The sequence below is a fragment of the Chelonia mydas genome, chromosome 2, assembly GCF_015237465.2.
Source record: "Chelonia mydas isolate rCheMyd1 chromosome 2, rCheMyd1.pri.v2, whole genome shotgun sequence".
Classification (NCBI taxonomy): Eukaryota; Metazoa; Chordata; order Testudines; family Cheloniidae; genus Chelonia; species Chelonia mydas.
Window position 1 is genome coordinate 24,122,555 of NC_057850.1, and position 22,278 is coordinate 24,144,832.

At 40.9% G+C, this 22,278-nt stretch overlaps 2 protein-coding genes across 7 annotated transcripts in view; one reads left to right on the forward strand and one right to left on the reverse strand.

The window, feature by feature from the left end:
- The window catches only part of LOC102942017 (MDM2 binding protein), a 60,482-nt gene extending 55,062 nt beyond the window's left edge, over positions 1–5,420 (reverse strand). For 2 of the 3 annotated variants that reach the window (XM_037892073.2, XM_037892074.2), the window contains exons 1-4: positions 5,251–5,420; positions 3,870–3,950; positions 314–387; positions 63–214 (exon numbers count right to left, since the gene is read on the reverse strand). In XM_037892073.2, the coding sequence (XP_037748001.1) occupies positions 63–214; positions 314–387; positions 3,870–3,950; positions 5,251–5,326 (383 nt within the window). In that variant the 5' untranslated portion in view covers positions 5,327–5,420. The remainder of the gene's footprint in view (positions 1–62; positions 215–313; positions 388–3,869; positions 3,951–5,250) is intronic. The other variant, XM_037892072.2, reaches the window with a different exon arrangement.
- The window catches only part of MRPL13 (mitochondrial ribosomal protein L13), a 50,437-nt gene continuing 33,525 nt past the window's right edge, over positions 5,367–22,278 (forward strand). For 2 of the 4 annotated variants that reach the window (XR_006288370.1, XM_043539142.1), the window contains exons 1-4: positions 5,367–5,504; positions 6,732–6,855; positions 17,978–18,071; positions 19,520–19,580. Coding sequence is in view for 1 of the 4 variants with exons in the window: in XM_043539142.1 (XP_043395077.1) it covers positions 5,478–5,504; positions 6,732–6,855; positions 17,978–18,071; positions 19,520–19,580 (306 nt within the window). In the remaining 3 variants the exon portion in view is untranslated. Of the gene's footprint in view, positions 5,505–5,857; positions 5,881–6,086; positions 6,111–6,731; positions 6,856–17,977; positions 18,072–19,519; positions 19,581–22,278 lie in introns of those variants that run through there. The other 2 variants (XR_006288373.1, XR_006288371.1) reach the window with 2 other exon arrangements.

The window sequence follows — 22,278 nt, forward strand, 5'->3', positions numbered from 1 at the left end:
TTCACTGGGTCTGTATCATATCTGAATCACTACATGTTTCAATAAAAATTTAATAAGCATACTCAATCAGTGACAGTGACTCTCTGCTGCTGCTATCTTCCTCCTCAAAACTCTGAATAGCACTCAGGCATTCTTCTATACTGGTTTGAAGAGAGTTTTCACTTTCATCTTTTTTCACATCGAAATTGATCTCCTCCCAGTCAGAACTACAAAACTAATAAAGCAAAAGGAACGTATTAGTCAAAGTGCTGATTTATGTTAATCAAAATTTGCACAGTCAGCTAAAGAGTTACAGAACTGTGTTTCTTCTCACCTGATAAAAATCATATATAACTTGATTTGCAAAATACCATTTCCTCATACCTGGAACGCCAGCCACGGAACATGCTAAAGAGGAATAAAACAAATTTTTAAACATCAAAAGCAATCCATACACATCCATTCTTCCTATTTCAATTTCACTTCCTTCTTACAAAGATTCTGAATTAAGATTTTTACTTGTGACCTTACTTTACTGCTTGAGTTACTTAAATTTCTAACCCAGTCATATACAACTTTTCAGGCAACTACAGCCATTTTTTTTTTTTTTTAAATGAAGATGCTTTCTTTTGGTTATAATTTGTCCTCTGTCACTACAGGCTCTATTTTGGTCATCTGAGGACCTATGTTACAAATACAACCATATCAGGTAACCTGGTTATAACATAGTTACCCCCAACGTGCTAACAAACGTCCTAATTTGTAGTATGTGCAGAATATTGGGGCTTTAGCCTACTGAGATGTTGAAGGTCCAGTCTGCACTACAAATTGATTCCATTCCAGACTGGTTGAAACCAATTAATAATGGGGACAACTGCCTTGTAATCAGTTCCCCCAACGTGGCTGTATTGTAGCATAGGTAAGACATGCATAAAAATTGCAAATCATGCCAGACTAAACTGAATGGTGGTGAATCTGTAGATGGTAAAAGTTACCAGTATTGGAAGGTCATATTTGCATCTTAGTTTTGTAGCAAAACGTGCTTAACATGTACTTTTTAATATGCCACTGCTGCTTACGCATTAGTCTTGGTATCACAACTAAAGCCACAGGCATTGAATCATTTGTGAGCCTCTAATTGTACCAAGGATAATGTAAGAGAATTTCTCAGTTTGAGTCTTCACAATTATCCCCTCCCACAATTTATACACATACATCAGCTGAATCACAACACTCATCAGCATGGCTCAGATGGTTGATAGAATGAGAGAGTAATGTTTTCCCTAAATCAGCAACACAGTGCATTGCAGTGACTTCCCTAAAACTGAAAACAACATTGCCAGCTCAGTGGTCTGGTAACTCTCTCAAACTGCTTAACTTACAAGCTGGGTCCCTCCTCATGGCTCATAATCAGCTGTCCACTGGAGGTAATGGGCTGGCCGTAAACAAACAGAGCATATCCAGATCAGTTAATTATATTTTGTAAAGTAATTAATTCACCTTTTTGCCTAAAAATTAACAAATTACTTTGTTTAGTTGTTTTGAAATCCAGTCATTCCTGACCTATGCATAAAGCTATAGCCATGGTACTCAGTAAGATCACAATTGTGCTATGTAAGTCACACATAAATGCAACAGCTATCAGAGATTAATAGGTTGATTATTGATTAAGTAAATCAGTAATATAATACTCAAATTAAATAGTGAATTTCAGGTATTGTCAAAAAATACCAGAACAGGCACCTTAGAAATTTGTACAAGTTCATCAGAGGATCTCAAAACACTTGACAAATGTTCATTACTTGAGGCTCTGAATGCCTCTGCAAGCTTTACACGTATTACATCCATTAAAATGAACCAAGGCACAAAGAATATGGTTATTATTAATAAACCTGGGACCAAAAGTATAATTATGAAGGGCCTGATCATGGGAGATAAGGAGCTCATCACCTCACAAAGTCAGTCCGTAGCCAAGGCACAATGGGTATGACCTGAACAAGGTGCTGCCATGAGCAAGTGGCAGACCTGAAGAAAACTCAGTCTGCTATTCTTGCCATTTGACTTTACTGCCACTAAACCACAGCGCCCTGGCTGCTAGGAAGAAGGCACAACATGTAGATTAATATAGTTTTTGGACAACAATTGCCTACCTGACACTTACTAGTCAAAATAAAAAAAAACCTGAGACGCCACATTTCCTACTACCCAAAGCCACATACCTTGTATTCTATACAGATTCTTATACCACGCTCATCAATATAGTATTTGAGCACCTTCCAGTAGTAGATTAAGAAATGTGAATAAAATCTGTCACATTTTGTTTCTTCTCTCATCATTTCCCCTTGAGACAAGTGTGTGTAGTGGAATGCCTTGTGGTAGGGCTTGCTATTTTTTAAGTGTACTTGTCTATATATTTATGTTAAAGACGACAAAATCAAAGAGATGAGCCTTGCCTTAGAGCAGAAGGTGTGAAGTTTGCAATGGTCTTTATTTCATGTGGAAGTTGTTTCCACAGTCTCTGACTCCCAAGAAAGTACTGTTTCACACACCGACAAGCTTTACCTTTGCAAGTGAAGGAATAAAACAGATAGTGTGTACTGTATTTAACTATAATATTTTCAGTGTTCTATTTAATACTTTTTATGATGTAGCTTACCACTAGGTTTTACTGAAATAGCAGAAAAATAATTTGACAATATTATTCAACGTGTTTCACTGGAATTTGCTCAAATACTAGTTAGCGAAAATACTGACAGCTGGACAGTTTGACAAGCTCTTTGGAAATTATTACAACTCTCTTGCATGTGTTATCCCCTCTTTCCCTTCCTAGCTTCACTCCAGTTGCTTTCTTCTTTCTTTCCTATGATAAATCATGATCTTTTCTTGAGTTGTCCTCTGTATCTATTTCCCCTTTTCTCCATCCACCCACCTTTTGTGTCTGCCTCTCTCTCATTTTCCCTACATAGTGTCTCACTACAAAAATCTCAATATGTAATTTACTTCTCCTTTTCAACTTATCCCATCAGTCCTTCCACCTCTTTCTCCTGCCCACACTCATCCATAAGGCCTGGAAATTCTACAGACGCCTAATATCTAGAGAACTAAGCCTATTAGCCAGAGAAAAATATGGAAAATAGGTGGGAGAAGGAAATGTGACTGTCCATGGCAATGCCCAAGTTTGAATCAGCCCGCTTCCCCTTCCCTCCACTAAGCTGCTGGGCAAGGCGGGGAAAATGCTGGGGTTCCTGTCAGAACGCTATCCCAGGACATTGTTTTAAGGTCCTAGCTTTCATTTCAGCTTCCTGCCCGCAGGTTTCTAAAACACATTAAATCCCCTAAATCAATTGCTAGAAGAGAGAAAAAGCATTCTCTCTGTTCCACCTCATACCCCTGAAACAACTCCTCCTCCTGGCTGCGAAGATGGGTGGAGGTCTCTACTATTTTACTTTACCCCCAATCACCTGGCTACTTCCTGCGCAAGGGGAGTCAAGGGAAGACTTCACCATTTCCCAAGCAGCAGCAAAGTGAAAGTGACTCTATTTTTGTCAGTTTCAGTACTGCCCTGTTCGGAACAGCAATTAAAACACCTGCTGTAGCTTGGGAAAGCCACAAGCTGGAGCAGACACTTTGGCTGTCAGGAGTTTTTTCTGGCTAAATCTGCATTGGTTATCCTTGTTTCACATTTGGAAGATTTTCTTCAAAAATATAATGGCTAGAAACTTTAATTGTGGATTTAAAAAAAAATGAAAGCGCAGATTCTGCAGAGAGTGATGACATTCATTCATTCAAACGTTCCTATTTGCCCAGGGAACATGATTTTTCAAGCCATGGTTAAACAACAATAACCACAATTACATTTGCCTTATATTGCTATTTGCCACTATATTTACCTGGGAATGTGCTTACATCCTCATTTATAAAGGTTCTACAATTTTCTTTCAGAAGGTTATAAACATTTGCAGTAGTTATACCTGCAAAAAACAAGTTTCTATTAATAGAAAATACAAAAACAATTCCTTCCTTTCTTGCAAAGGCCAGAAAACTTGCTAGTTAGCCCAGCAGATCCAATTAGTCTCAAGTGTCTGTTTAGCAGAGGGTGCCTTTAAAGGATATGCAAAGAAGAGCCTGTTTTGAGGCCTGAAATTTGTTGTGACACATTCAGCCAGGAAGAGAACTCACAAGAGCAATATCATGGGAACTTGCACCTCCCCATCTATAAGAAAGTTCAACTTGCCACAATTTACCCAGGGTCTGGGTGGATTCTCCCTTACTGACAATTTTTAAATCAAGACTGGATGTTTTTCTAAAAGATCTGCTCTAGAAACTATTTTGGAGAAGTTCTATGGACTGTGTTATACAGCAGGTCAGACTAGACGATTACAATGCTTCCTTCTGGCCTTAGAATCTATGCATTAATCTACAAATGAAAAAACAAAACCACAAAAAAGCTACCAAGTCACAAAGGGCCAGCTTCTGAGATGTGCGATAGCATAGAACTGTTGCCGGCACATCTCTGAAGCTGGCCCTTTGTGACTTGGTAGCTTTTTTGTGGTTTTGTTTTTTTCATTTGTAGATTAATTCATTTGTCACTCTATTCATCGGTGTGACGGTGCACTGCAAACATGACCACACGATGTAAACATCTCACACCACAATTTTGCAGGTTTCTTTTATCCTCTAGGAAACACGCTCCTCTCCCTTGCCGGCCGGCCGCACGGTGGGATTGTTCCGAAGCTCTCCCGGCAGAGGGCAGCGTTAGGAAGGAACGATGATGGCTCAAAACCGAGCTGTTCCGAGCTCCCGGGCTGGCCTGGAGCGTAAGGCAGCGTGGCGAATGAATGCACTTGTGTGCCCACCGCTGCACACTCAGCCTGCCCGAAACCTGGGACTCGTCCCACCAGGAATGCGCGCTGCAGGGGAAAACACGCCCAACGCTCGAGCCACGACTCGAAGTCTTGACCACCCCAGTGAACTGCGAACAACGCTGGAAGCGATGCCACGGCCCCTCTCAGGGACGCGTCCCCCGCACAGAGCCTGGGGGTCCTAGTCACCCCCAACGCTTGCAGCTGGTTGTACCCAGACCTCCCCCGACTCCTGTGGCCCCCAGCCGGCTCACCCACTCGGGGCCCACCGCACCAGCGCCCGCCCCCGGCGAGAGACGCCACTCTGGCTGTGCCTGGAGGAGCCGCACCGGGCGGCGCACGACACCGCGGGATGCGAGCTCCTCGCCCCGGGGCTCTCTGGCCACCCGCGATTCCCGCTCGCCGGCACCTGCTACGCGCTCAGCGCCGCCGGCCCGCGGGGCTCTCCGCTCCTCCCAGCTCACGAACAGCAGGTACCGGTCCATGGCCGCGGCCGGGCGCCTCCGCCCGGGGGGACGCTCAGCAGCCAGCGCCGGCCTCTCCCGCCTCCAACGCCCCCGCTTCCGCTTCCCGCCGCCGGGAGTCAGGGCCGGGTCCGGCAGCTAACCCGCTCCCCCAGCGCGCCGCTCGTCCGCCATGGCCAGCTACACCAAGGCTGCCCAGGTGAGCGGGCCCCTCCGCGGCCCCGGGCAGGGCTCCTCGCCGGGTGAGGGGACGCGGGAGCCCACGGGCCGGCCGCTGAGGCGGCTCCTCTCATCGGGGGAGGGGAGAGCGCGGGCTGCGCCCCTCACTGGCTGCGTGCCCTCGGCCTGGTGCCCCCCTTTCCACCGCTGCGGGGACTGGTGCCTCTGCGGGGCGGGGAGCGGGGCCCTCTCCGCAGGAGCTGTGTTGTCTCTGCCCTACGGTGCAAGAGCCGGCTGCGGCCTCCAGGCCGGGGCGCTTCGCGGGGATGAGTCTGGCCTGTGAGGGCGGCAGGCCGTGGGCTGCAGAGCAGGGAAGGGTAGGGCTTTCTGCATTTCCCTAGCAGTTTTCCCTGCAGGTAAAGCTTCCACGCGTTGCTGTATTTCCCCTCCCTGGAGAGAGGAGTAAAACTCATCGTGCCCACGTGGGGCAGCTAATTTTGTAGGGCAGCAGGTAACATGGCAGGTACAGAAAGGAAGGAACAGACATAGGCTTCAATCTTGCAAACGCTTCGGCCGGGATTCTGCCAACAGTCGGGCACCTCTCTTGGGACAGTAGTAAAATTAAGCTTCTGCATAAATGTGTGCAGTAGGTGGTGCCCAAGTCTCTGCAGGATTAAGTAAAGTTAAGTGTGTAAATGTTTGCAGGCGTAGAGTCAACCGATGGAAGTCAACAGAACTATTCCTGCTAATCCTGCGCTTCACTAATGAAGTGCTTGCAGGATTAGAGCTGTAATTCTTCCATTTAGAATTGCCCCCCCCCCCCCAACCCCCGATGAAAGTAAAGAAAGCAGTCAGAATTATGATGGCCTATAACTCTTATTATCTTGTTAGTTAGCAATAATTTATAAGAGGACATCTAGATTTTGAAAACAATACCAGAAAGTGGAAAAGACCTCTAGCTATTTCCTCATAGCATTATCACTACTGAAGATAATTTATACAGCACTTTACAATTTCCCCCACCCTTTCTTAAAATCTTGGGGAGATACAATTGGACATTAATGTTTGTACAGTATTTAGAAACAGTGATTAAAGATTTTTTCCTAAAAATTAATTTATATATTGGTTAAAAATCATGGTAGTTAATCTCTAAAATATCTAATGTATTTTCTTGTAAATACGTAACATGATTGTGGTTTTGTGGAGTTATTTAGGCTGAGTGTATTTATTTTACTACATTAACTACAACTTTGTCAATCTTCTTTAGCAATGGGCTACCTTTGCCAGAGCCTGGTATCTCATAGATGGAAAGATGCAACCACCCGGAAAACTTGCAGCCGTGAGTGTAATCAGACTTCAGGGGAAGCATAAACCTATGTATCATGCACTAAGTAAGTATTGTAGTAAACTGAGGAAATCAAGCTTTCCTTCGCTTGTAAGTTTCCTTTCCTTTCAATTTCATTAATCATATTTTTTTTAAGTTTTTGTGTTTTCTGTATTCTTTACAAACTTTAAGACTCACCATTTTGTCCCCACCTTCATTTTTTTTCTCCCTGAGGCTTTATGTCACTGAACTATTCTTCCGTATAAAGCTAGGCTGTGTATTATTTAATGCTGAACAATTACGTTGCAGTAGCACTTATAGGTAGGGTGACCAGACATCCCGATATTTAGTTGTTTGTCCCACGTCCCGACTGATGTATGGTCGGGATGCCATTTGTCCTGATATTTTGCTTCGGCAGCACTCCGGCTTTTTTTTTTTTTTTTGCTTGGGGCAGCAAGCCTGTGGCTGCCCCCCCCCCATGTGTCCCAATATTTTGTTCTTGTCATCTGATCACCCTACTTATAGGTCTCATTTTTCTAGATGGTGTATAAACACATGGTCCCTGGCCTAACTATGTTTAACTGTAAGCTTCTCTGGGTAGGGATTTTGTATCTTCCTGTGTGTTTGTACTGCATCTAGCATAATGGAGTCATGAATCTGGTTTGAGGCCTCTGAACAACTTCTGTAAAACAGATAATAATAGTAATATTCCCTACACTGTGCATCATGTATGGAAGCAAATGCCAGTCAGGTGTGAAAGAATGGAAGAGGAGAGCGGAGTCTAACATGCTAAGCCAATTCCATCAATGACAATCCTCTCTGCATGAGGATAAGTCTGGAGCTTTGCCAGTATGTGATTCGTTGAAGAGAGGTGGGCTAAGGCAGAGCACCAATGCTCTTTGGAGCTTGTTGACTTAAACCACTGAATCTTCCAGCAGAAAAAACATTTCTTAATATAATTAAAAATCTAATTTATATTTATTTTGGCACACCTGAAGTCACCAGTCAGCCGCCTTTCACAAAGGGCCTGAAGTTTATGGAGAGACTCTTACTGAATTCAGTGGATTTTGTATCAGGTCCTTGATGCTGTGCAGTCTGAGGATCCAATTCTGCAAAGAGCCCATGTGGGTAAACCCCTACACCCATGTGAAGGTTCCCATTGCCTTTGTTGAGGCATTGCACAGGCAATGAGAGGATCTGCCCATGTGGAGCAACTTGAAGAATTAGAGCTAATGTAGACAGTATTTTTGTTCTTGCTTGCTTTTTTTTTTTTTTTAACAGGCGTGTATCAAGTTTTACTTTTTTATCCCACTCCAGTGGAAAGTTTAAAATATATTCCTAATTATAAATTTACTAGTAGCTGCAAGCCTGTGCTGTTGCATGGGTATGATTTGTAAAGTTGTGTGTAAAAAAAGCAGAAAATAGCTGGATAGTAACAGACTGCGAATCTGGTGATATTGTAAACAAAAAGAGTTCTCAGCCATGCTTATACCTGTTTCCATCGCTTCACACTGACTGAACAGAAATGCTAGGCTTCTGAGTGATGTTTGTGGTTTTTGTTGTGTGTGCTGGTTGGGTCGATTTGTGTGTAATTCTGGGAGAGTTGTGTGGATTTCTGCAGGTGCCAAACGAGGGTGTGAGGACATTGGTGGGCTACGTGTTTTGGGGATTGTGTTGATTTGTATGGATGGCAAATGGAGGGTATACTGGAGTGTGCAGTCTTTCTTTTACAACCAATGAAATTGTTGTATGCAAATTAGCTGTAGATGGGGTGGTGATTGGTTGAGTCACATTTGACATCACAATGGTCTAGGACTCTTGGCATAGTATAGATACATGCATTAGGCCATGTCTACAAAGTTTTGCTGATGCAAGTTTCATTGGCATACATAAAATCATAGGACTGGAAGGGACCTCGAGAGATCATCTAATCCAGTCCTCTGCATTCATGGCAGGACTAAGTATAATCTAGACCATCCTGACAGGTGTTTGTCTAAACTGCTCTTAAAAATCTCCAGTGATGGAGATTCCACAACCTCCCTAGGCAATTTATTCCAGTGCTTAATCACCCTGACATCCGCCGCAGTTAGTATATCGCTTGTGCGTGTACATATTTGGCTCCTTGCATTGGCGCTGCTTGTACTTACCAGGAGTGCTTGTGTTGATGCACAGTACAATGTACCCTGGGTAAGTATCCCAGTGTGCAGCCTGCCACTGTTGAGCACATTGTCTTTTGTGTAGTTTTGGCAAAGCATGGTTGGCGAGAAAAGACTCATGCAAGGGTGACTGGGAGCAAGGGGTCAGCTTCCCATAATGCAGTGTTCTCCATCCCATAATATCATATCTATCCCATAATTTTTGCACCTATTTTCAATTTCCCACAAACCTGCATGGGACTTGTCACTGTCTGACATCTCTGACAGAAATATGGAGCCTGTACCACTCTGCACTATTGCCATGGGCGTTTCAATCGCAATACACACAATCCTCTGGTATTTGCAGAGCTGCAAGAAGAACCACAAGGAACATAGTTTTCTGGTGATCAGTTTGCTGTGGGACACAGCGAGAACCAATTCAAGGTTGTTGGGGGCATTTATGGAGCAGCTGGAAATGGCGGAGTGCCACTTCTGGGACCGAGAAATGAGCACTAATCGGAGGGATCCCATCGCAATGCAGGTTTGGGATGACAAGCAGTGACTGCAGAATTTTCGGATGCATAAGGCCACGTTCCTTGGATCTGTGTGCTGAACTTGCCACAGCCATCTAATGCAGGGACCCCAAACTGAGACCTACGCTAACAGTGGAGAAGCAAGTGACAATCACACTGTGGAAATTTGTTATGTCAGATTACTACCAGTCAGTGGGAATTCATTTTGGAGTGGGAAAATCCACTGTGGGGGCCATTACCATGCAAGTGTACAGGACCATTAATAGTCTTCTGCTACACAGAACTGAGACTCTCAGCAATGTGCAGAACATAGTGGATGGCTTTGCAGCTGTGGGGTTCCCAAGCTGAGGTGGAGCAATAGATGTGACGCACATCCTTATTTTGGCCCCAGAGCACCTTGCTACAGAGTACATCAACAGGGCTATTTTTACATGGTTATGCAAGCTCTGATGGATCACTGGTGATGCTTCACTGGTTGGTCAGGAAAGGTGCATGCTGCTTGCATATTTAAGGACACAGTACTCTTCAGAAAGCTACAAGAAGGAGCCTTCTTTTCTGACCATGGATTACCATTGGCGATGTTGAAATGCTAATAGGGATCCTGCCTACCCTGACTCTTGAACCTGTACCCGGGCCATCTTGATAGAACCAAGGAAAAATTCAAATACAGGTTCAGCTGACACAAATGACAGTTGAATGTGCTTTTGGTAGATTGAAAGGATGCTGGTGGTGTTTACTCACCAGATTGGATCTCAGTGCGAAAAATATCTCAATGGTTATAGCTGCCTCATGTGTCCTGCATAATATTTGTGAAACAAAGGGGGAAACTTTGCTGCGGGTGTGGAGGTAGAATGGCTGTCTGCTGAGTTTGAACAGTTATCAGATGAGCTGTGTGCCTTAGAGAGGCTTTGAAAAAGCAGTGAGCCCCAGGAATGTGCTGTAGTGTACTGTGCTCAACCTGGCGTTGCAGTTTGGGTCTTGTTTCAGAATTGTCATGCTTGCTGCATATCTGTGCATATATCACTTGACAGTGCAAGCTGGGATGCTTCCTGTACAGTTATGACTACACTGTTTGGCACTGATCCTATTGGTTGTGAGTATACAAGGCCTTCTTGGCAACAAGGGCACACTGCTGACTCATATCCAGCTTCTCGTCCACTGTCACCCCTAGGTCCTTTTCCGCAGAACTGCTGCCTAGCCATTCGGTCCCTAGTCTGTAGCGGTGCATTGGATTCTTCCGTCCTAAGTGCAGGACCCTGCACTTATCCTTATTGAACCTCATCAGATTTGTTTTGGCCCAATCCTCCAATTTGTCTAGGTCCCTCTGTATCCTATCCCTGCCCTCCAGCGTATCTACCACTCCTCCCAGTTTAGTATCAGCCGCAAATTTGCTGAGAGTGCAATCCACACCATCCTCCAGATCATTTATGAAGATATTGAACAAAACCGGCCCCAGGACCGACCCCTGGGGCACTCCACTTGACACCGGCTGCCAACTAGACATGGAGCCATTGATCACTACCCGTTGAGCCCGACAATCTAGCCAACTTTCTACCCATCCAGTAGTGCATCCATCCAGCCCATACTACTTTAACTTGCTGACAAGAATACTGTGGGAGACCGTGTCAAAAGCTTTGCTAAAGTCAAGAAACAATACATCCACTGCTTTCCCTTCATCCACAGAACCAGTAATCTCACCATAGAAGGCGATTAGATTAGTCAGGCATGACCTATCCTTGGTGAATCCATGCTGACTGTTCCTGATCACTTTCCTCTCATGTAAGTGCTTCAGGATTGATTCTTTGAGGACCTGCTCCATGATTTTTCCGGGGACTGAGGCTGACTGGCCTGTAGTTCCCAGGATCCTCCTTCTTCCCTTTTTTAAAGATTGGCACTACATTAGCCTTTTCCCAGTCATCTGGGACTTCCCCCGTTCGCCACGATTTTTCAAAGATAATGGCCAATGGCTCTGCAATCACAGCCGACAATTCCTTTAGCACTCTCGGATGCAACTCATCCGGCCCCATGGACTTGTGCACGTCCAGCTTTTCTAAATAGTCCCTAACCACCTCTCTAGGACCCAAACCCTTGGATCTTAAGAACAATGAAAAGCAATCAGGTTCTTAAAAGAAGAGTTTTAATTGAAGAAAAAGTAAAAGAATCACCTCTGTAAAATCAGGATGGTAAATACCTTACAGGGTAATCAGATTCAAAACATAGAGAATCCCTCTAGGCAAAACCTTAAGTTACAAAAAGATATAAAAACAGGAATATCCATTCCATTCAGCACAACTTATTTGATCAGCCATTTAAACAAAACAGAATCTAACGCATATGTAACTAGATTGCTTATTAGCCCTTTACAGGAGTTATGACCTGCATTCCTGGTCTGGTCCCGGCAAAAGCAACACACAGACAGAGAGAATCTTTGTTTCTCCCCCCCTCCAGCTTTGAAAGTATCTTGTCTCCTCATTGGTCATTTTGGTCAGGTGCCAGCGAAGTTATCTTAGCTTCTTAACCCTATACAGGTGAAAGGGTTTTTCCTCTGGCCAGGAGGGATTTAAAGGTGTTTACCTTTCCCTTTATATTTATGACAATCACCGACTGGCATGGGAAAGTGGCCCATTGCAGAGGAAGAAATAAGGTTGCCAACCCTAGAAACCTTCGGGAAAGGATTGCTGAGTACCTCCATGGAAGTTTCATCGAGATCTCTCAGGAGGATTCAAGGGACATCCCTGTGTACATAAACAAACTGCTCTACATGGCCCCCACCCCACCTTACTCTTGAGGAGAATGAAGAGCAGATAGCAACTTTACCTCTCTTTGTTGTACCGCTACCTCTTGTAGTATGAATAAATTAATGAAAAGTCAGTAGCTGTTTCCTGCTAATTTTGGGGTGCCATCACTGTAATTGGAAATTTATTTACACATTTACCCAAAGTTCTTTCCTCTGTATTGTGCTTGCCCATGCTCGATTGCAGGGACTGGCTGGACTGCAGTGATATCAACAACAGTTCCTGGCGCACAGCACAGCTGAACCCTCCAACACCTGTCTCCCATATTCCTCATCCACCTCCTCATTGTTCACAGCAGCAGCCTGTGACTGGAGCTCCTCACAGGTATCCACAGTGGTGTGCAGCATGGTGGTAGGGTCTCTGCCAAGTATGGCATGTAGCTCTTCGTAAAAGTGGATGGTCTGCGGGTCAGCACCACATTGATTGTTGGCCTCTCTGACTTCCTGGTTTGTCTGCTGCATTTCCATGGCTTTCACGCAGCACTACTGCTGGTCCCTGTCGTACGCCTTCTACTGCATCTCCTGAGCAATCTGCTGATAGATGTTAATGTTTCTATGGCTGGTTCGGAGCTGTGCCTGCACATCCTCTTTTCCCTACAGGCCCAGGAGATTCAATATCTTCTCTCTGCTCCAGGCAGGTGTGTGTCCAGAGCATGTAGCCGACATAATCAGCTGGGCCGTTGCACACATGAACAAAGAGCAGATAGAGGTGTGCTCACCAAGCTGGGCAATGAGGAAAAGGCATTTCAAAAATTTGCAGGGGTTTTAAAGGCAGAGTAGGGGGCTTCTGAAATGCATGATCCCTAGATAATGGAGTTAACAATTGTGACCAGAGTGGTCCGTGTTGGGCATTGTGGGACAGCTGCTTGAGGACTATTAGGGTAACGCACAGGTAACACAGCATCTACACTCGTGCTACATCAACCTCCATACATTGATCATGGCTCAGCACCACTCAGGGAGCTGGTGTTGTATGCCGTCATAATGGGCCACTTTACATCTGTGGGAGATAAATGTAATTGTAGACTTGTACACAATTACGTCAACATAGGGTGGCTTACGTCAACCTACCTTTGTAGTATAGACCAGGCTTTACTGTAGCTATATCTCATGGGTATAATTCAAAAAGTAAGAACGGCTAAGAACTTAAAAATTGGATGGTAACAGTCAGCAAAACTTGGTGATGATTCAGCCTGGTGATATTCTGGACCAAAAAGAGCCCTCAATTATGCTGTAGCTGTTTCCATCGCTTTATGCTGCCTCTACAGACATTTTAGGCTTTGGAGGGACACACACAGTGACGCTCCTGGAATCTTCTTATATAAATTTTGTCTAAAATCTATTGTGATTATATCTTACAATGCTAAAAGAGATTAGAACAACAAATATTTATTTTTTTAATTTTTAGTTTGTGCATTTGACAACACAATATGGCTGCTTGTGGTTTGGCATCATTGTTTTACGTATATAACTGTGCAGTTATCATAACAGAGAGAGAAACGTTTTAACAAATAGCAAAATATTATTGTGAAACCAAAATAATGTGAAAGTGAGCATAGAGGCAAGTACAGTAACTGACACTACTTTTTAACTTTTTTTTTTTTTAATTGACATTAAAATACATCAAATTGGTTGTCCCTTTACATAATACACGACAAAATTGTTCATTAAAAGCTACTTCCTTTTCAAGTAGAATTTTCAAAATATACGAATAAAATGTTTCTCATCTCTTTTTTTAAATAAATTTCAAATATCTATTTTAATTTAAACCAAAAGATTTGTCTCCCTTCCAGACAGGCTGGCTAATCTGCTATACAGGCATTACTGTTTATTTCTGTTACTATAGCACTTAGGAGCCATAGTCATGGATTGAGACCTGATTGTGCCAGGTAGTTGTACAAAAAGATAGTCCCTGTCCACAATGCTGAGATTGTGACATGGAAAATCTTTCCATGGCCCTTGTGCAAATTATCACAAAGATTTAGTAAGGCTAAAAGAAACACTGACACTTTCAACCTTGTGTGCGCGCTAAGTTCAGAGTCTTTTATTAAATATGAATCTTTTGAGTTGAAAACCCTATGTTCCAAAACCTTATCTGTATTGCTATAGTTTGTTGATATTGTCTTTGAAATAATGAATCTAATATTGGTTGATGCTGGGTATACATTGTTTCACAATTAATTTTCATGTGAAAATTTAGATTAGTTATTATTTTTCATAGCGGAAAGTATAACTTACAATGTGATTGTAGAAGTGATTTGAATAATGTGAATTTTAAAACTGCAAAACATCTTTTATCCACAAGATGTCACTTGAGACCAAACTTTCCTGAAAATTAATGTTTTTGATCATTCACTGCAAAAGATCATTCAACTTCACATTCATTCAATTTTTAACTTCTGGGCAGGGAAGAAAGGTTTTTTCCAGAAGGATTTTATTTGGTTTGCTGCTTCTGATGAAACAGGTTAAAATCTTTTTAATAAAATAACAGTACTTTTAATCTGTAAAGCACCACTTATACAGTATTGCACACAGGATACTGTATTTAATACATTCATTTATTATTTAAATAGCTTTTGATGTAGTGTCTTGAACACTGTTAGTTTTTTAATGTGATTATGTTGTTTCTGGAGGCTAGTGCGGGTGAGAGATAAGTAATCTGTAAAAGAGCAGTGTCCGTATGGATTTCCATTTTGCATTGTTTATTGCTTCGTGGTGCTGGAAGTGCAGACTATTATTAACTTAGTTCTCAGAACTCTGAGATTTCAATATTTTAAATGGACTAAAACTGAATTTTCTGTATAATGCTTCTGTTCAGTAAAACTCTTCTATTTGTTTTTGTTTTTCCAAGTATACTGAACTGAATTCCAACTCAGAGGGAGGGAAGAAATTTGATTTCATGTAAACTTATCTTGCATTTAAGCCGTGAACAGTGGTATACTTTTTCCACAAATTTCAAAATTTTAGATAAAATTATACCACACAGATTACACCAAGCATTCAATATCATAAGAATATTGATCATGTTCACTGTACTTTTGTTCCCTCAATTGAAGTTAAACATTGATACTTAATTGTTATTAAAACTTCTTAGAAGATGAAATAAATCTAACAAAAGCAATTAAAGGAAACCAAAATGCACTTGGTAATTTACTGTGTTGGAGCTCAGCACAACTACCTCAATGTGGATAATTATTCTTCACCCCTTGCAATAAAATGCTGATCAGCCTTTAGGGTGAAAACTTCAGGAATTCCTTCAGTTTGTAATGTTTGGTACTTATAATGGTTAGGAGAAAGAGTTAAGACTTATCATCTGAAAATGATCACAAAGTTTGGCATGTAGGTTGTTAGTTTTGTAAGCTAATAAGTGGCAGACTGACTCGTGATCCTAGGCAGATGTCAGGCACTTTATTAAATAAAGAAGAAAAACCTAAGTAATTAATGAAGATTAAGGTCTTGGTCTTTTGAGGTCTGTGTGTGTGTATGTTTATTAAGAAATATTAATTAAAAAGACTTAAAATATGACAAATCGATATATCATGAGAACAGCCAGAAAACATTTTTAGTCCAGTACAGTTCATTGGGTCTACGCTGCAGGAGCTATGAACAAATATTGAGTTTAATTGTGCATACAGTACTGTTTTCGCTTTTCAACACTGTTGAATGAGGCCACCTCTGAAGTGTTACAGGAACAGTGCATACTATTTAAAGACAAGAAGCAAAGAATACTGTGTCCAACTGAAAGTGCAAGGGATTCCTGAGATATGTATGGGCTTGGTCTTTCCACAGAGTTGCACTGGTTTAACTAAAGGTGTGATGTGTGAACAATATTAATTCTATTTCAATCTTTTTATGCTATCATGTAAGCTAAACACATATAGGCCAGTTTTAAACCAGTTTGTGTGTTCACACAGGATTTTTCACTGAACAAAATCAGCTTTAAACTGATTTTAGATTTGTTTGTTTTTTAAAACAACTTCTGTCATAAGCAAGACCTTAAACAAATAAATAAACAAATTACAAATTGGGTTATTATGTCTACTCTAATAAATTTTTTCTTCGGATTTTTAATCTTTAATCCAAGGGTTGGCACCTCCAGTAATATACTGGAGCATTGGTTCAATATTGGCTCAAATGGTAGACTGACAATTATTGAATCGCCTAATGATCCTGTTTAGTTTGTGAGATCAGACTTGCTCATAAGTTATAAGGCTGCGGGTTCATGAGTATTTGGATCTGTAGGAGAGTGGAAGTGCAGCTGCTAACAGAGAAAACTTTATCCACCAGGCACAGCACATGAAACCTTAAGCATTTTAGGATAAAATCTGACAGAAAAATGTAGCTGCTGATGTCAAAGATTTTCTCCATCAGCAACTGCTGGTGCATAAACTTTCAATTTTGAAGAATAATTGCTAAAAATTTTCCTCCCAAAAACCTACAAATTATACCAGATTTCCTCAGAATTCACCTGCCTTCCATATTTTGTGTAGATAGACGATACTTTGTAAAAGTGATCAGTCAGCAATGAAAGGTCACATAGATTTTCTGGATGTATGTGGTAAGGAATGTACCTTTGGGAGATCTTCCCCCACAACAGTGTTTGTTTTACATTATCAGTTTCTTCAAATATTAATTACATTTTTATTATACTTTAATATGGCACTTAGACTAACTGGTTAAATCTCAATATGGAAATGAACTCCAGGTGAATGATCTTCCAGAGATCTGAATTAATGGAATAGTAATGACTCATCAAGAGGATGTATATATATATTTTAGAAAACTTGCACTTGTTTCACAGTTATTTTATACATGTTGGAATTTAGTAAAAAAAAAATTTAGTCACATTTTATTTAATTTGGAAGATCTGTCAAAATTTCTAATGCTTGAAAAGTATCTTTAGTAATAGAATACAGGGTTTGGTTTTGTTTTGTTTTTTTCATTATGGTACCTATAGATGGGAGGGATGCTCTCTATATAGCAGGAAAATTTTCATATTGCACCCATTTGTGTATGTTATAATACTTAGTCCTGCCACGAGTGCAGGGGACTGGACTAGATGACCTCTTGAGGTCCCTTCCAGCTCTATGATTCTATATTGTAACACTCAACTCTGCTTGATTTTTAGTACAAATGCTTCAGTCTAGCACAAAGCTAATGACGTTAAATCTTTCTTTTAGTTTCCAATATATATTTTAGCTTTAGGTCCTAAGATTGTTTCATACTAATATTTTTCTAGTCCAAAATTCAGTATTATGAAAAATTGTTCATTATGAAATTGTTTAATATGAAAAATTGTTTTAGAAATCTGAAATTAATTTAAATTCTGCTTTAAAGATTTATCTTCAGTTTGTGTTTAATTTGTTCGGATTGACTTTTGGTAGTGTAGAGCAAACATATAGTATATTGAATAAAAAAAATGTTACCCAGTGACTTAAGACATGCAAATCTTACTCATGCAACTTGCATTGACTTAAACTACCCACGCTGGTTTAAAAAAAAAATGTATTCACCCAGCATTTAACATGGTGGTGGTGATAATGAAAAAAGTAAATAAATTCTCTATTTATGGCTAGATTTTTATTTTAAAGGTGATGCTTTTCAGTGATTGTTTCATTTGAGACATTATAATGTGATATTTGCTCTGTTTCTGTGAGTAATTTTGTGAGGACTTTTGTATTTCCCTTGTGATATCTCCTATTGAAATTTCTATCCTTTCTAATCTAGGTGACTGTGGAGACCATGTTGTCATAATAAATACGAGACACATTGCATTTTCTGGTAACAAATGGGAACAGAAAGTATATTCTTCTCACACAGGGTAAGTGGTCCATGATTTGATAGTAAATGCTCAAAGAAGTTAGTATTAGAGATTGATGCTGAAATCCGTTTTGCTTTTAAGTAAATTCACTAACTAGAAAATGTGAATTCAAAGGAAATTCCTTTTGTGTGTCATAAATCTTATATTCTGTTAAATTTCTCTGTCCACCCTGGCACAATATCTATTGCTAGAGAAATCATCTGAGATACAAGACGTCAGAAGAAGGCATAAGTGAAATTTGCCTAGCAAAACAATCTTACTGGTTGGAGGTGAAGCCAAGAACAGGAATATCATTTTAGTTAAATAGCAAAAGGGATTTTGTTTTCTAAAACACTAAAAAAGCCAACTAAACAAAAACCAACAATTTAAGAGCAGTGCAGAAGTCCTCTTAAGTTATGTTATTAGACCAAAGGGCAAATAGCAAGATCAAGATTATTTTCCAATGCAAAAGGTTTAACTGAATAAAGATAAAGAATGCATTTTGACGTTAACAGAATTACATCTGTGTGATTTAAATCTCTCTAAAAATCACTGAGAAAACTTTTAAGACATGAGGTACTATGGAGACAAAATTGATATATAAGCTGTCAACAGTGGTTATTTCCCAAGCTTCTGTATTTAGTACTGGCAGGAATAATTTGTTTCTGGGTGGAATTCTAATCAGTCAGTCAAAGCAAATAGGAACAGTTGCTCCCGTGTTTCGAACATGACCACCTTAGTTGGTTTATCTCTAATTATTAAAATAAGTCTATTCTGAAAATGAATAAATTGTATGGAAAACATAAAAGTGGAGTTGAGGGTGTTACTAGAGGGAGGGAATTGTAGTAGTATTCAAATAACTGCAGTTTTAAGTGAATATTCTAAATGTATTACATGTACTGACAATACTGATATTTTCAGTTCTTAAGGTTTTATGAAGTTGGAGCTGATCCATTGAAGTAATGGAAAGTCCCCCATTGACTTCAATAGATTTTGGACCAGATCCAAAGTTCAGATTAGTAGTTGGAAAAAATACCAAATTTGTAGGACCCGATAAGATTTATAACAGCAGTAAACACAACATCTTCCCCCATAAAGCTTACAATATAGGTAAATGGGATTAGGGAACAGAGGGCAAAGTAATGATAATAATAAGCTGTTTGTTGGGATAATAGCTTGCGCATGATGTAACTTGCCACCTGCCTAGCTGTGATCAGCTGGCAATATTTTTTTTAATTCAAACCTTTCAGCCTTGTGTACTGATCTGCTTGTGTCCATGAAAGCCATTTATGTAAAATTTATAATACGCAGGTAACATGTTACAAATATAATTCAACAGTGAGTAATAATGAAAAAAAGTGTTTACAGAATCAAACATTGTATTAGAAAAAAAAATCACTGTCTTTTTCACTGTTTTATTTTGTTTCACTGTCTTAATTATTAAATATGTTCTTTGGGTGTTTTTTTAGTTATCCAGGTGGCTTAAAACAAGTGACAGCAACACAACTTCACCTAAAAGATCCGACAGCAGTAAGTAACCTGTTTCATTTTAACTTTTGCTCTCCTTAGCTAGTTTAGGGGAACTATTTCATCATATTGACTTGCTATTCTTCCGATGGACAAAAAACTGAATCAAGCTCTTCCATTTGCCTTTTCACCAAACCTTACTTTAAAAAAAACAAAAAAAGAAACCCTAGTTACTACAAAGGTGGAAAATAGAAATTTTGGTGTTTAGTTTGTAGTTGGGATCTCCTGAGTGACCAGTTACTCTCTTCTCCATTGTATCACTCTGTCCTCTCCTTTATTCTGAGTTCTGTCTTCCCCTTCCCATCTTTTTCTTCACGTATTCACTCTTTCACCTTCTCCTCTGCGCTCTCTCTCTCTCCAGTTCAGCTCATGCTTAAATAGTCTCCTAAATAGGGATACTTTACTGAATTGGTGGCCTAAATCTGCATCACCGTCTCTGTTTCTCCTCATGCCTTATCTTTCTATGTTCCTTCTTTCCTCTTTGGTTTTATCCTTTTCCCTGATTTTTCTCTCCCCCACTCCTCCTGTGGTGGCCTCCCCAGCAATATGGTATAGGACAGTGGTGGGCAACCTGCGGGCCACATGCAGCCAATCAGGGTAATCTGATTGCAGGCCGTGAGACATTTTGCTGACTTTGACCATCCGCCGGCACAGTCCCCCACAGCTCCTAGTGGCCACGGTTCTCTGTTTCCAGCCAATGGGAGCTGCGGGAAGCGGCAGCCAGCACTTCCCTGCAGCCCACCACTTCCCGCAGTTCCCATTGGCCGGGAATGGCGAACCGCAGCCACTGGGGGCTGCAGGGGGCCGTGCAGGCAGACAGTCAACGTCAGCAAAATGTCTCACGGCCCGCAATCAGATTACCCTGATGGGCCACAGGTTGCCCACCACTGGTGTAGGAGCACTGTTTATTCTTTTTTAATACAGCAAGGTTCACTGTTTAAAGTGAATTAGAACTCTGCTCTTCTTGAGGTGGGTGTATCAGACCGAGTGGGGAGTACTCTGCTTCTTGCTCTTACATGCACTTTAGACAGCATGAGAAATGGAGTGCAGACCAGAGATCCTTCACCAGAAGAACTCCCTGCTGTGGGAGTAAAGCTCCTACACTGTGGATTACCATTTCCAGCCTACTACACAAAACTAGAATAACATATGGGGAACTAGTCAAGAGGGTAAAACAGATTAATCTAATAAAAAAAACAATGAGATGGTAACTACTATGAAACTAATGTGTTTTGTATTAACCTTCAGTATGGAGCTAAAATGTGACAATTTTAAGGACAGTTATTTCAACAAAATATTTATAATGCTGTGCTTTGTAGCTAAAACTGTGGTTCACATTATGCTATTCAAATGGGCAAATCAAAGTTTTTAACTTGGTTCATTTTTGACTGACTGACTTCAGTTTTAAAGATTTGACCCTTTTCATAAATCACCCACCCCAAGCCAGTCTTAGCAAAGTTGTACATCGCTTAATAATCATAGTCCTTTCTAAGCAGCCGGAGGGAATAATGCTGATTTTAAAAAGAGAATGCAAGACAGTACACCTGCATCTCTCTTGCAATGAAATTCAACAGTGGATTCTATTGATTGATTTTTAGCTGTTTTCCAGTGGTATATCCTGAACATATGATGTATCCAAGAACTGAAAAATGTTGATCATGTTGAACTTGGGACCCTGGGTAAAATCTGGATTCAGTGTGTAATGCAGAAACAGGATACTACTACTTCTGCTGAGGGAGAAGATTAATAGGTATTAATTGATTGATTGCCAAGATTTTCAAAAAATTGTACCTAACTGTGGATGTAGGCATTTAACTTCTGGTTCCTATTTTTGAAAATCTTGCCTGCTCTGGATATATAGATATGAGCTTTGTGACACTGACTTGGGAAAAACATATTGGAATCCATTCCCTTGCTTTTACTGAGAGTTGAGTGCAGCACCTCTGAGGATTAGACTCTGAGAGTATATCTACACTGCAATTAAAAACCCGCAGCTGGCTCATGCTAATTGACTCGAGCTTATGGGGCTCGGCTTAAGGGGCTGTTTAATTGTGGTGTAGATGTTTGGGCTCAGAGTAGGGCCTGGGCTCTGGGACCCTGTGATGTGGGAGAGCCCAAGCCTGGGTGTCCGCACTGCAGTTAAACAGCCCCTTAGCCCGAGGCCTGTGAGCCAAAGTCAGCTGGCATGGGCCAGCAACAGGTATCTAACTGCTATATAGACATACCGTAAGACACATATCCATTAGGGACTGATTTAAAAGCCCAGTGAAGCCAATAGAAAATTCCCCCTGACTTCAAAAGGATTTGGCTCAAGGACATTTATATAACTAATTTTAAAACACTTGCTATAATCACACCAGATTATGCATCTGTTAAATTATTATTGTTTTATTGCAGTACCATCTAGGAGATACAGTTATGGACCAGGATCTTGTTGTGTTTGGCACTGTACGTATACAGATCAAAAAGAGAGTCACTGCCCCAAATAGCTTTGCTGCTTGTAGTCAGTTGTCTAACTGTACTCAATTAAAGTAAAACAAAAAAGCACTTAAAGGGGAGGCTCTAATATATCTGTACTGACTTCCTAAACTATTATTCGTTCCATGTCCAAAGTCAGTTCTCTACTTTACCATTTTTGTTTGAACTTCAGATATTAGTAGCTGTACACTGGGAGGCACTATAGCCTAATTTATTTGCAAGG